The 15,066-nt window shown below is 36.6% G+C and overlaps 1 protein-coding gene across 4 annotated transcripts in view; it reads left to right on the top strand.

The window, feature by feature from the left end:
* LOC107739521 (CCR4-NOT transcription complex subunit 3-like) overlaps positions 1 to 15,066 on the top strand; it is a 29,141-nt gene that overhangs the window by 2,451 nt on the left and 11,624 nt on the right. For 2 of the 4 annotated variants that reach the window (XM_016551663.1, XM_016551661.1), the window contains exons 2-13: positions 2,773 to 2,830; positions 3,008 to 3,075; positions 4,550 to 4,624; positions 5,915 to 6,004; positions 6,287 to 6,415; positions 7,940 to 8,035; positions 8,658 to 8,877; positions 8,965 to 9,092; positions 9,940 to 9,993; positions 10,077 to 10,959; positions 12,887 to 12,992; positions 14,034 to 14,175. In XM_016551663.1, the coding sequence (XP_016407149.1) occupies positions 2,806 to 2,830; positions 3,008 to 3,075; positions 4,550 to 4,624; positions 5,915 to 6,004; positions 6,287 to 6,415; positions 7,940 to 8,035; positions 8,658 to 8,877; positions 8,965 to 9,092; positions 9,940 to 9,993; positions 10,077 to 10,959; positions 12,887 to 12,992; positions 14,034 to 14,175 (2,016 nt within the window). In that variant the 5' untranslated portion in view covers positions 2,773 to 2,805. Of the gene's footprint in view, positions 1 to 2,769; positions 2,831 to 3,007; positions 3,076 to 4,549; positions 4,625 to 5,914; positions 6,005 to 6,286; positions 6,416 to 7,939; positions 8,036 to 8,657; positions 8,878 to 8,964; positions 9,093 to 9,939; positions 9,994 to 10,076; positions 10,960 to 12,886; positions 12,993 to 14,033; positions 14,176 to 15,066 lie in introns of all 4 variants that reach the window. The other 2 variants (XM_016551662.1, XM_016551660.1) reach the window with 1 other exon arrangement.

The raw sequence follows: 15,066 nt of genomic DNA, 5'->3' as shown, positions 1-15,066 counted from the left end.
ATCGGTATCGGCCAATACCGAACCCTAGGTATCGGAATCGGAGGCGAAAAAGGCGGATCGGAGCATCCCTAATTCTTGTGAACTTGCTACTTGCATTGAGCAACACTCTTGAGCCTTCTGAATCTAATAAATATGCAATATGGATAACATGTCTGCATTAATTCAAGTCTCTACTATGTGGGATGTGCAAAGGATAGATTAATACATTAGCTAAATTTAGACTGAGATAGCACATCTTTGTTTCACACTGGTGTGCTTGAGTGCATCCCAACAAGTAATTTAAGCGTACAAATACATTTGACTAGACATCCCTGTCTGCACATGATTGGTATTTGATGCTGATAAACAAATTATTACTATATTTATTTACTTGATACATGTGCAATTGGATGATCTAACCTCAATGATTTAGATATGGTTTATTATGGAGATGTTTGAAGATATTTTTGTAAAATTATGACAAACTCTTCTGTATACTAAGGGCTTATCTCATGTAGATAACAGAACTGGCAAATTGCCCTTTGTGTTGGAGGTATTTTCATTAAAATTAGTAACGTGTAGCACATTTTCATTGAATGCTTTATGGATGATGTAGGTGAAAAGAGTGTGTAATTTATTCAGTGTTAAAATAGCTTAACTTATTCCAGTTTAATGTAAGGAAACAACTCCGTAATTGTAAGCTGTTTGTAGATGACTTCAAAATCTGTGGCTCTGTAGTGCTTTAAAATTGTTGACATAATGTAAGTATTTTATCTCAACCAGTGCCATGGAGTTTTTTTTGTTTGTCTGTGTTTTCTGTACAGTTATTTGCAGAGGTTTCCACACTATTTAATTTATTTATTTTACTATTATGTTTTTTTCTATTATAATGATCTAATCTATTTCAGAAAACACTGCCACTAAATGGCAGATAAAAACAAAATTTGGTTTATTGGCATGTGGAATAAGTAGGGGAGAGCTTTTTACTTGCGGTATCTTTAAAGTGAGGTCATGACAATAGTGTCCGATTAAAATATGCACATACATTTCAGGATGTGGTGCAGGCTTGGGAATAATCACTTTGGATCTAAAATAAACTGCTTTCAAAATATGACTTTCCAAAAAAAAAAGAAGTGGTCTCTTGGCTAGGGCTGCACGATAAATCGAAATGGAATCGAGATCGCGATTTGACAGAAGCTGCGATTGTCATGCGTGTAACTTGTCAGTGAACTACGGCTATGTGTAGTAAATTCTGCTCCATCTGAAAGCAGATGATGATTTCCTGCTGATTACAGAACCGGCATTACTACCAAAATGCGCATGACAATCGCATTCGATTAAGCGTGCAGCCCTACTCTTGGCTCAACTTACCCCCAGTGAGGGGTAAATTGGGCCAAGAGAGAAGGTAAGTTGAGCCACATGGGGTTAAAATTTGCCATTGATTATGCTGAAGTAAAACATTTTCACCTTATGCTATATCAAAGAAAGAGAAATTCAATAAAAAATTATTCTTAAAATCCGTGTGTGAGCCTTGTGATGGACCGGACATCCATCCAGGGTGTTTCCCCGCCTGTGGCTCAAGACACTGGGTTAGGCTCCAGCTCCCCCGACCCTAATAAGGACAAAGCAGTTTGGATAATGGAATGGATGAATGACTTCTTAAAATATTTATTTAAAGATAAAGTTCACAACTTTAAAGGCAATTTTTAAATTATTAAATAAATTCGGAACAAAATAAAGTTCAAATTGAAGAAAAAAAAAACTGACAACAATTGACCTTACAGAACCAGGCTAATACTCAACTTCTATAAATGTTGCAGGGAAAGAACATTTCATAAAATCTTCAGTGGCCAGTTTTCTTCAACAAGGCTTATTAAAAAATTTCTGAACAAAATCAGATTCAAAACAAAGAACAAAAATGTTTGGTCTAAAATTGATTAACTGTAATGTAGAGTTGCAGTAAAATAATACTTTATAAGTATTCATAAGAAGGGGCGGACCACTGGCTCAACTTACCCCATGACTTTTGGCTCAAATTACCCCACTCCTACCATTTTAACAAACTTGTATCATCCAGCAGTTTAGAGATAACATTACGCTACATTACTATAGCCTCATAACATAACTTCCGAAAGCACAAACACATGCATGATTTTTTTTTTCAAATGTGTCTGTAATTGTTCAGACACAAAAAGCATGAGTCCTTGAACATAAAAAATCACTTTGAACAGCAAAATGTTTTTTTTTTTTTACTTTAATGTAGTTGCCAGTTATTCCATGGGCCTCTCTCCATTCCAGGGGTAGTGAAATTGATAACTCTTCAAATATGTGTGGTCATATCACCAATTTTGTTTATGGTTGCCTAGAAACGAGGGGTGGGTCAACTTCCCCATAGGCTCAAATCACCCTGCTCTCTCCTAAAGTCTTCACTGAAGCTTATTGACAGTGTACCACTGGGTTCAGTTTTACAGCTAGTCTGAGAATTACCAAGTGAAAATAGAGTATTTATGCATTTTTATATTCACGACACACCTGTCCAGCCCGTCCCTACAGCAATCACAAGAGTTGTTTTGTGAGTTTGTAATGACGTCACCGTGTCATTATAATAATTATGCTCAGGGGGGAAAACATGTAATTATAAAATAGAGCATCAGTCTGAGAGGCATGTCTTCTTTTTTGGACATATTGCATTGAAGCACATTATAATGGCAGTCTTGTTCCAGTCATTTGAAAGGGACTCTTTCATACAAGCACAACAGTGGTGCTCATTTTCTCTTCAATCTTTTTCAGTAGAAGAAGGCATGAAGAAAACATAGTCTAGGAGTCATGGCTGATAAAAGAAAACTTCAAGGTATGATAACGGGCATTTTTTTCTGGGCCATATCTGTTTATCTCAATGCCGCTTGGTTTGAGGAGAGTGCTACGTGAGTAGCACGTATCAAAGCACGTGTGCATGTGTGTCTCTGAGAATATGGCCTGGTCTCACCTCATCCCATCATGTACCTAAGGTTTGCTTTTCTCTCCTCAGGTGAAATAGACAGATGTTTGAAAAAAGTTACAGAAGGGGTAGAGCAGTTTGAGGACATTTGGAAAAAGGTAAGAAACTACTGCATCAGCTATTTGTGTAAAGCTCATTATATAATGTTAATTTTAATTAAGCTTAATTTGTTTTTTCAAGAATAATATTTTACAATGTGTCATGTCACATAAGCAAATCCAAAAGGAAAAAAGGCTGAAAAATGAGAGTATGATAGTTATCACAAAAATATTAAGCAGCACAACTGATTTCAACATCGATGACAATAGGAAAATGTTTCTTGAGCACTAAATCAGTATATTAGAATGATTTCTGAAGGATCATGTGACACTGAAGTAATGATCCTGAAAATTCAGCTTTGCATCACAGGAATAAATACATTTTTAAAATGGAAAAATGTTATTTGAATAATATTTTACTGTTTTTACTCTGTTTTCGGTCAATGCAGCCTTGGTGAGCATAAGAGATTTCCTTTGAAAACATTAAAATCCAACCCCAAACTTCTGAACAGTAGTGTGAAATATATAAACAGTTTGTCAAATAGCAAATGTAGAATAATAATGCTATGCTTGCTTTAAAAACGGCTCCATGGGGAGTCGTGGGGAGTTCTGCAGAGTGTGGCAAAGCAAACAGCTAAATCACACAGCGAAGCAGATTTGCAAACTAATATACACCCACCACAACTGCTCAGCCGTTATATTAAACCACAACACAAAATTGTGAGTCCCTCTCCCATGATGAGCAAATGTAATCAATGAAGACAATATAAGATGTTTTGTGGTAAATGTCAGTAGTTCCGTGTGTGTTCAGAGACACAGACTTGGACCTCTAGTGTGATTTAAAAAAAATGTAAGACTTGATGTCTTTTCACCATATATTATATAGAAGTGTTCTTATGGGTAAAATCCATGGTCTTCAACACTGTAGTCGAGTAGACGCAGGAAAATGCAATATATGCACATTGGACCTTCTTCATGGAGCATGAGCAGAACTTTTTTTTTCATTAAGCTGTTTATTAAATACAGTAAAATCTGTATTATTGTGAAATATTATTACAATTTAAAATAACTGTTACCTGTTTTAATAAACTATAAAATTTAATTTATTCCTGAGATGGCAAAACTGAATTTTCAGCAGCCATTACTCAAGTCTTGATGATATGCTGATTTGGTGCTTAAGAAACATTTCTTATGAAAACAGTTGTGCTGCATAATATTTATGTGGATACTGTGATACTTTTTCTCCAGGATTCTTTGATGAGTAGAAATAAAAAAATAATAATAATAAAAAAAAACAGCATTATAACAATGTAAAATCCTTTACTTTAACATTTGATGCACCAGTTTAATGCATCCATGCTGAATAAAAGTATTATTTTCTTTTCAAAAAAAAAATCTTTCTGACCTCAGATTTGAGCGGTAGTTCTGAACGGTGATGTATTTTGAAAAATAAACAAAATTTGACAAATAACATTTTATATGTGCTATTTATTTGACCATGTTGCCCATGAATTATGTGATATATTTTTTTCAGCTCTATAATGCAGCCAATGCCAACCAAAAAGAGAAATACGAGTCTGACCTCAAGAAAGAGATAAAAAAATTACAGGTGAGAATTTTCTATTTTTCACGAACTGAATCATGGGCGTAGCTTTGGGGGGGGGTCAAAGGGGCCTGGCCCCCTCTAGCGACTGAAAAATTGTACTTTTTTTATTTATTAATAATATATTCAACTAAAAGTAAAAATGCATACAATGTAGTTATTTTAATACACTTTAAATTGTTATTTTGTAAATAAATAAATCAAATCGAACTTACTAATGCCTCCCAATCTTATTTGTGTAATAACTTATGACGCAATAAATCTGCATTTTGGCGGATAATAGCCTATAGTATTTACTGCATTCCTGTTGCATGGTGTGAATGGATAACGTACAACAACTGCAGATAAATCTGGACCTAACCAAAATAAAGTCAGATGAAGATACTGATGTTGATGCCGTGCTTGTTGACTCCAGACCCAAACAGTCTCATAAAGGTGATCCGCAGACGCTCCATTGTAGTGTCTTGGTGTTCTACATTTATGTCAGGAAGAGGACTATTTACATCCAGATGTTATTTGATTTACACAAAACAAAACCTAGACATAGATTTTATAATATAAACTGCTTAATCAGCCATTTTCAGTAATATTTACTGTGTTATGAAGTCTTAGTGTGCCTGCTTATTGTGCGTTGAACTTGAATCATGTCCAACAGATATCTGTTTTAAAGCAGTGGGTGAGAAATTCACTCCTTGATTTGTTTAATAAAAGCCTACCTTGATATTCTGTTGACAAAAATGTTTATAGTTCATTACTTTCAACGTGTTAATTACTAGAGCAGCAAATTACTAGAGCAGCAAAAATAGAGACATAGCGCAAGTAATTCACGTGCGATGTATCTGGTTGCCATGACAACCTTACGTGCTTGCTGCTGCTCTATGTAATCATAGTAAAAAATGGAGTGTGAATTTGTCGGTTTACTATAGAAAAACTAAAATGTATTTTAAAGTGTGACTGACCAAATCGACTTTCTTGGTTTGCCCCCCCCCCCACCCCAAAATACGACGAGCTACGCCTATGAACTGAATGCACTTTTTGGCTATAGGTGAACCAATTGTTTTTTTTTTTTTGTTTTTTTTTAATACATTGGCCTTTTCACTGCTCAAGCTGTGTTTGTCTTTACTGGTAACTATGAGGACAAGCGCTACCAACGCTGCAGGTCATGTATGCGCGTGTCCACTGTGCTTGGCTGCACAGGATGAGTCGGGCATGCTTGATTTCAGGCGTCCAGCTCAATATTCTTTCATTCTTTGTTTCTACATGCTCTTTCTGTTTCTGTCTGCGTTGGTTCTGCAGCGTCTTCGTGACCAGATTAAGACATGGGTCGCCTCCAATGAGATCAAAGACAAAAAACAGCTAGTAGAGAATCGCAAACTCATTGAGACAGTGAGTAGATGTCTGTTTTAATTTAACAAAAATACCTGATACTAATATATAATGCTGGATGTAATATGCTTTGAACATCTTAAATAATTTTTTTAGATGAGGTATATTAGTAATGCTTTCAGTAAGGCGAGACCTTGAGATGTGGGGATATATCTTTGGGGATATATGCATAAGTCACTGTAAGATTAAGATAATGTAATCCAGAAATAAATAATACATCTAAATAAATCTGAATTTTATGCTTTTGACTGTGATTTATGATGCACTTTTTTTTCTCCACAGCAAATGGAGCGGTTTAAGATTGTGGAACGGGAGACCAAAACGAAAGCGTACTCTAAAGAAGGACTCGGCCTCGCTCAGAAAGTCGATCCTGCACAGAAAGAGAAAGAAGAGGTTGGCCAGTGGCTAACGGTAAGAACGGCAGTGTGACGCACTCGGGTTAAAGTCATTGTGAATTGTTCTTAATCCATTTGGCTTCCATAATTTGGAAAAAGTTGGATCTGGCTTGGTTTTATAAATTTTTTTTCTTTGGACTAACACACACTGATAAATCATTTACAATAAGACAAGAAATGTGCATTAAGAAATTAAAGGGGTCATATGATGCGATTTCAAGTTTTCCTTTCTCTTTGGAGTGTTACAAGCTGTTCGTGAATAGATAAGATCCCTAAAGTTGCAAAGACTAAAGTCTCAAACCCAAAGAGATATTCTTTATACAAGTTGTTTGTCATTTCTCCGATCACAAATGCAGACATGGTTTTATTTACGCGGCGCGATGCAACGCAACGCGTAAAAAGACAGTATAAGTCATTATAATCCGTAATTATGTCCCCACTGGATGCAACAAATGCCTCGTTTATAATGGGTTTTAATGTTTTTGTCTCGTCGCTCTGGCTGGGACACGGCATCACAGTATGGTAGGGGCGTAACATTTCCGTCACACGCTTGAGGTATTCGGCCAATCACAACGCAATGGATAGCTGGCCAATCAGAGCACACCTCGCTTTTCAGACCGACGAGCTTTGTAAAAATCGTAGAGGAGAAACAATAATGTACAGTATGTGGAAAATAATGTGTTTTTTTAACCTTAAACCGCATAAACACATTTCATTACACCAAATAATGTTCTTTTTAGCAAAATCATATGACCCCTTTAAGTAGGATTCGCTTTGATTTCATGTCGACCTGACAGAAATTCCTGCCATTCTAGGAAGGAGTCGCATCTTGATTCAATATGATAAAACATTAGGCTCATTTTAGGTGCCAAATGCCTTGTTTTTAATTTAGATGATGATAGTAGGCGGCTGCTGTCAGGGGAGGAGTGAAGAAAGAGCAGCTGAACTCCCACTTTTTATAGTGGTCCAGGAATCTAAGCAAAAGCAAATATTATGATTACATTCTTTGTTGGCAGTGAAGTGGATGCATTTGACATTGCTTTTACATGAAGATTGATTTGATGAACAAGTAATCCTGTGTATCTATTATTTATTTATGCTACGATCTGCATCTTTTCTGTCCATTTCTAGTTTAATAAGACATTATTTCAACAATATGTTCAAAGTAAGTTCTGAACTGTAACACAAAAATTTGGCTTGAACTTGAACCCGTTGCAAAATCTGTGTGAGGAAATTGGCCTCAAACGAAATTCCAGATTGCATGGATTTTTATTGAAATGACACTATTTTGCCCGTGAAAATTTGTCAGTCAGTGGTAAATGACTAAATGTAAATGTAAATGTGGCCATACCAAGTCATTTTCCATCATTCTTTTAGTTTGCACAATCTATGGAAAGCAGCTGCAGCGCCTGATTCAACATGATGTTACTGAAAGCTTTTTGGAATGTATTTGGCGAAAGACATGCTCATCTTAACTGTTGCTCTGTTCGCATCACTTACTGATGTCACCTACTTCTGCTTTGTACCTTGGTTCCCCTAGAACACGATAGACACGTTAAACATGCAAGTGGACCAGTTTGAGAGCGAGGTTGAATCACTTTCTGTCCAGACCAGGAAGAAGAAAGGAGACAAAGAGGTCAGTTACATTTACACCATTATTTATTCTCATCCTTTTCATCTTTTAAAATGCAACTGTTTTATGTGGGATAGTCTAGCCTAATAGTTAAAGATCTGGGCTGGAAACTTAAGAGGTTGGTTCAAAACCAGCATTTGGTAATTCATGAATGAGTCATTTTGTCCCCTTAAACAAGGCACTTATGAGATGATTGGCCCTTAACTAAAAAAAAAAAAAAGTATTAACTAAGTGACAGATTAATTAGTAATTATTGATGCTAAGCACATATTTTTGGTCATTTTAATTCTTTAATTTAAAAAAGTCATAATAGGAATTGCAAAAAAATCTGATGGTATCAGATGGTAATACTGTGGTACTTAATGATATTCATATTCATGTACCATAGTATTTACCATGTACTTTATTATTTTAGTATTAACCACAGAATATTATGGGATTACCCTGGTGCATATAAAAAAAATAAATAAAAAAAAACGGTTTAACATGTTGTTACCATTTTGACTAATAATAGTATTGAACATTGGAAAGACATTGTCAGCAGTTTCACTCGTTCTGTTAAAATGACTGCTCATTCATATTGGTAGGTCTTTAGAATGATATTTTTCTCATGCTGTGCCCTCAGAAGCAGGATCGGATCGAGGAACTGAAACGAATGATCGAGAGGCACCGGTATCACATCCGCATGCTGGAAACCATCCTTAGAATGCTGGACAATGACTCGGTACAGGTGGATGCCATCCGCAAGATTAAAGATGACGTTGAGTACTATCTTGATTCCTCTCAGGATCCTGACTTTGAGGAGAATGAGTTTCTCTATGATGACATTGATTTAGAGGAGATACGTAAGTATTTGGTGCGCATGTCAGAGTTCTACTGTGTTTTGTTTTCAGTCGTAACAGTTTTTTTTTTGCCTTTATTCCTTCTTGTAGCCCAGCCACTAGTTGCCACATCTCCGTCAGGTCACACAGAGGACGAGATCTTCCAGCACTCCAGTTCCACACCGACCTCCACAACGTCGTCATCTCCCATACCTCCCTCTCCGGCTACTTGCACTACGGTGAGCATCTCCTCCACTATATCACCTATCTAATGCAACTGTTTGCACGATATCACAGCTTGGGATGCACAATATGCAAGTATAAAAATGAAAATCCATTTTTCATACTGATCATTATAACGTTGTGATGCCTAAATTCACTTGTAGTATTTAAAACTTTATTAATTTTAAAATAATAAATTATTAACTGTGATGATAAAATATATTATTTCTGTTGTGTTTACATGTAAAGACGTAATTTTTGGAAAATAATTTAATAGTTAATTTTAAATGATAAAATTATTATAATTAATAAAAAAAATTAATTATTAATTGTAACAAGATAAATTTATTAATTTCATTTCTAGTGTGTTTTATGTAGCGGTTATCGTGTGTAACATGAAAATAATTATCAGCACTTCAAATTATTATCGACCGCCTACATTTTTTATATTTGTGCATCCCTTGTCTCAGAGCCACATATCTGACTTCTCAAACCTGCTTACCGGCAGACTAATTTATCCAAAAGATGTTCATGCCACGTTGTTATGAATATGTATCTTCAATCTCATCATATTTCTTGAAAATAAAGCACATTAGATAAATGGGACCCTGATTTGTTTATGGACAGCAACATTTTTTCTTTAAACACTTTTTAGAAATTGCTTATTTTTGGATGAATTATTTTCCATTAGATAAATGGGACCCTGATTTGTTTATGGACAGCAACATTTTTTCTTTAAACACTTTATTTAAATTGCGAATGCCGTAAATGTGGTTGGATATGAATATAGTTAAAAAGCAATTCAGTAATTTGTTTTGGTTTGCTTTTATTTTATGTCATGTTCTCTTCATTTCTGCTAATGAGAATTCGGAAGATGATAAGAAAAGAGGTCGTTCAACAGACAGTGAAATCAGCCAGGTGAGAAAAGAAACCACAGATCACTTATATTATGATCCTTTTGGGCTGACACTGAGCTCACAAATCCTATTGTTTTGTTGCAGTCACCTATCAAGAATGGAAATCCATCTTCATCTCTATCCTCCTCTTCCTCATTGTCATCCTCATCCTCGGGAGTCTCTTCAAACTCTTTTTTGATCTCCATGGCGGCTGTCGCCAGCAGCATAAGCTCGGCATCAGGGAGCAGCAGCCTCTTAGGCAACATGGGCTGCTCCCTCCAGAACTCTGGCAGCTATAGTTCAGCAACCCAGCAACAAACACAGCAATCCCAACAGCAGCACCAGCCCAAAATCTCAGTCTCCTCCCTCTCCACCACCAACTTGGCCTCCTCCAACAACAGTACCTTACTCCCAACACCCACCTCCATGTCGCCGCCCAACACCAGCACATGTCCCCTGACACCCAGCTCGCAGAGCCAACCTCCAGTGGGAACGGGTTTTTCCTCCAGTCTAGGCCTTGGGAAGGGGACATCAGCGACTAGTGGTGCAAACCAGATGCCCGGTCTGGTCCTTTCAGGGATGCCAGCATCCTTGAACAGCATGACTGGGTTTTTGAGCGGATCCACCCTGGCGCCTTATGCACAAGCGGCTGCCGCAGGTTGCATGGGCAGCGGGCTGTCAGCGTCGATTGGAACGAATATTAGCAGTACAAACTCCAGTGGAGTCGTAACCTCAGTGGGGACTAACGGAAGTCTAGGCTCTACAAGCCTCTTGGGCTCAGGGCCTGGTGTTTTGGGTCTTGGGTCCACACAGTCCGCTGTGGAGCCTTTACCTTTGGTGGCTCCCAGCTCTGTGGGAGGCGCACTGACCTCAGGGAGCAATGTGGGAGTTATCGGAAGCAACGGAGGAATCTCTGGGACAGGAAACGCAGCGGGAAGTGCTGCGCTATCACGGCCACCTAGTGGGCCGAAACAAAACGGTGGTACAAGTGAGTGCAGAATAACTGTCTAATCAGAATAAAGTGGTTTCTGCAGGTCTTAAAAAGTATTAATTTGCCCTTACAAAATGACAAAAGTCTTCTTTTCTAAGCAAATAAAATTAAGTGAGTTTATGTTTAAAACAAGAACAAATATTTTCCAATGGGGTATGAGAAATGTTCATATGTTTTCCATTTGAATTAAGCTTTTTTTATTCTAATCATGAACTCAAAATGAATTCAAAAATAATGGAGATTGGTTTAAAGTTGTATTTTCAAACATTTAAGTGTTTCTAATACAACTAATTTTGTTCTCTATAGATATTTACATTTAGAGAACATAATGAGTTTTAATTTATTCCTTACATTTTCTTTACTTAGAAAGGCCTTTAAAAAGTCTGAAATTTATCTTCATAAAGCCTGCAGAAACCCTGAATAAATTTGTTCTAAAACAACATTATAAGAAGTAGGGGTGTGCGATATATATATCGTCTACAATAATATCGTAATTGTTGTTTAAACAATATGCAATTTAACATTATCGATTGCAAAAACCAAACAAAAACACACCCAGAGAATGTACGCATACAGTGCATGATACTGCGCCAGCACATTTAGAGTTCACGCTTTCACTGCGTGATTTAGTATATTAAAATACAATTTAGAACTCCCCCAAAATTCAAGATAAGGGGGCAAAAATGCCCCCATATGAATTTTATATGTCTTTTATATTTATATCATCTGATATAGTTAATATCACACAAAGAGTGACGTTCAATAAACAAGAAGTTAATATTAAGTGACTTACATTTTAGACACAGAAGTTCTTGTTTTTTCTGTATTTCGACAATGAAAATATTTCCAAACAAAGCCACAGCAGAAGTGTTTTGCACCTCTGAGCAACACAGGACAGTGTTTCATTACTGAATCAATCAGCCGTTTGAACGAATCGGTTGAATGAATGACTCACTCATGCAGTGATTTGCCTCCACCTACTGGTGATTTTAGTTTATATTTATAAGTATATTTTCCCTTTTTTCCACTAAATCATTTCAAAGTATTCAACGGGTTTTTTTTTTTAACAGCAAAACATTAAAGGTGCCTTGAAACACGCAGCAACATTCTATGTGCTGACATAATTTCAACTGTAACAGGAAGACAGGGCAGGACATATCAAGCAGCCCCGCCCCCTTTTTAAATGGCCAATAGCATTTTGTTTATATCACAGCTTGGGCCAGAGCCTTTGAGCTCGGCAAAGCCACATCTGACAGCGTATAACAGCCACAGTCTAATAGATGACCCTTTTAGATTCAATATGAAACTGTTACTAAAGCAAAACTGATTATAATGATGCTGAGGATGTGTAGTTTAAAAAGTGTGTCATCTCTTCTACTCATCAGTGCTGATTGTCTAACCGTTTCTCCTCCTAATCTCATCCATATCGCTATAAAATATAGCATTCTGTGTACATTTTGTGGTCTGCGCTGATTCACGCATATGATCCCAGAAACCAGACTTCTGGTGTGAGTCTGAAGTTTTGAATCTTGTAAATGCACATTTTGTCATTGTTTTGGTGCACACTAGCTTATAGATAACCTTAAGGCTAACATATTCATACTAAAAGCCAGAAAAATTCAATTTTGATTTCATGGGGACTTGAATTACGCATTTGTAACTGCAGGTCAAATGTATTTGTGTCCTGCATTAAACGGTCTGTGTGAATGCATCTAAATACCACTTCAGATGCAGATTCTGTGCCACCTCTGCATTGCAAACACAAAATATTGTCTTAATTATCGTTATCGGCAGAATTCCAGAAAAAAAATCGAGATACAATTTTTTGTCATTATCGCACACCCCTAATAAGAAGACAATGAAATTTTATAAAAAAGTAAACACTTTGTTCACATTTTTACTTCAATATTCCTGCCTTTTCTAGGTTATAGTGTTGTGGTAGCAGACAGCACATCAGACTCCGCCCTCAACAGTGCCAGCCAATCACAGAACAGCCAATCCTCATCCTTAAATTCCTCAACAAATCAGCCGTGAGTACTGCTCACTTACAACACCTTAGCAACCACAAAGCAACACCCTGGCAACCACCTACAACAACCTAGCATTGTGAAAAGTTTTTGTGAGGTTTAAAAGACAATTAAAGGGATAGTTCACCCAAAAATGAAAATTCTGTCATTAATTACTCACCCTCATGTCGTTCCAAACCCATAAGACCTTCATTCATCTTTGGAACACAAATTAAGATATTTTTGATGAAATTCGAGAGCTAACCCTGCATAGACAGCAATGCAACTGAAACGTTTTATGGCCCAGAAAGGTAGTAAGGACATCGTTAAAATATTACATGTGACATCAGTGGTTCAACCGTAATGTTATGAAGCTACGAGAATACTTTTTGTGCACAAAGAAAACAAACATAATGACTTTATTCTATGATTTCTTCTCTTCCGGGTCAGTCTCCGCCGGCATTCACAAGAGTACCACGGCGAATACGTGAGCATTCCTCTGCTTGTAAACCAGGTGCAGCGGATGCGTGTTCTACATCAGAACGCCGGCTCCGGCGTCAGCAGCATCACACATGCGTCGTGGTACTCTCGTGAATGGCGGATATCCCTAACTATCCCTTTAATATTCACTACTGGTAATAGTGTTGATTAAACTGTGCTGCCACTACTGGATGAGAACCAAATTTGAACTGAACTGAGCTGGATAATGATACTGTTGCCTTCCGTACAGCTGTTTATAGCTGAAATTAAGTTGTTTAATAACTGATGAATTTTGCAATATTGACACTGGTATTCGACTTATTGAAACAACATTGAACTAAATTGAGCCGAATAATGACACTATTGTCTTCTGTAGAGCTGCCTGACAGCTGAAATTGAATTTGTTTCATAATTGAATTTTATAACATTAACACTTATTTTTCTGTTTATTAATGTGAAGATGCTTTGAAACGATCTGTATTGTATAAAGTACTTTCCTGGAAAAAAAAACATCTCAATTGCAAATGTATGTTATTCCTCATTAAAATTATTTTCTAAATGCTCTTCTCCCTCCTGTCAAAACAGTAATGACAGTGGGTCTAGCCTTCTGGGGTCAATGACACTGCCGCCCAGCTCGCCCTCACCGTCATATAGTGAGAGTAAAGCAGGCAGTTGCAGCCTACTGAATGGCCCGCACTCATACACACAGGCTGTCGACACCATCAAGGTCAGTCACGCAATGTTTGCACATATGCACTCAGCACATTGTGTCATTACATCACACTACACCTGTTTGATGAGTGGGTGCACATCTGAAGGCAAAGTCTACATTGCTGTTGCCTGATAGTGCCCTGCAAATTGGCCAAACTGAGATTAGACGGGAACAGGCAGAGAAATTAACACTTTAATTATTGCACACCACATCAACACTACATGAAATTTAGATCAAATAAAATAAATGTGGTGAAAAGACATTGACAGCCTGGGTTGTTCGTTGTGTAAAGACAAGTTTGGGGGTTTTGAAAAAAACTAATACTTTTTTCAGTAAGAATGCATTATATTTATCAAATGTGACTAAAGACTTTTATAATGCTACAAAAATTTCTAATTCAGGTATATACTGTTCTTTTGAACATTCTATTCATCAAAGAATTCTAGGGGGAAAAAGGTAATAAGTTTTCTGAGCAGCAAATCAGCGTATTAGAATGATTACAGACGGCTCATGTGACACTGAAGACTGGATTAATTGCTACTGAAAATTCAGCTTTGCCATTACAGGAATAAATTACAATTTGTAATATATTAAAATAGTTAAAATGGTTATTTAAAATTGTTATATTTCATTTTTGATCAAAGAAATGCAGCTTTGGTGAGCATAAGTCACTTAATCATGTAATGTTTTTCTTTTTTTTTCAAATACAAAAATTTTTACCAACCCTATTTTAGATGATAGAGTATATATCATAAATTAATCACATTTATAATTCATACTGAACATTGCATTCATCACACTCTAAACCCCTACATTTTGTGATTAAAAACTAATTATATTAAATTAAATGTGTGTTTATATATATACACACACACACACACACGTGTATTATATAGATCTATATAT

This window comes from Sinocyclocheilus rhinocerous, unplaced genomic scaffold, assembly GCF_001515625.1.
Source record: "Sinocyclocheilus rhinocerous isolate Xijiao unplaced genomic scaffold, SAMN03320098_v1.1 scaffold314, whole genome shotgun sequence".
Classification (NCBI taxonomy): Eukaryota; Metazoa; Chordata; class Actinopteri; order Cypriniformes; family Cyprinidae; genus Sinocyclocheilus; species Sinocyclocheilus rhinocerous.
The sequence above is the reverse complement of the archived record's forward strand: the minus strand, read 5'-3'. Positions and strand labels throughout refer to the sequence as shown.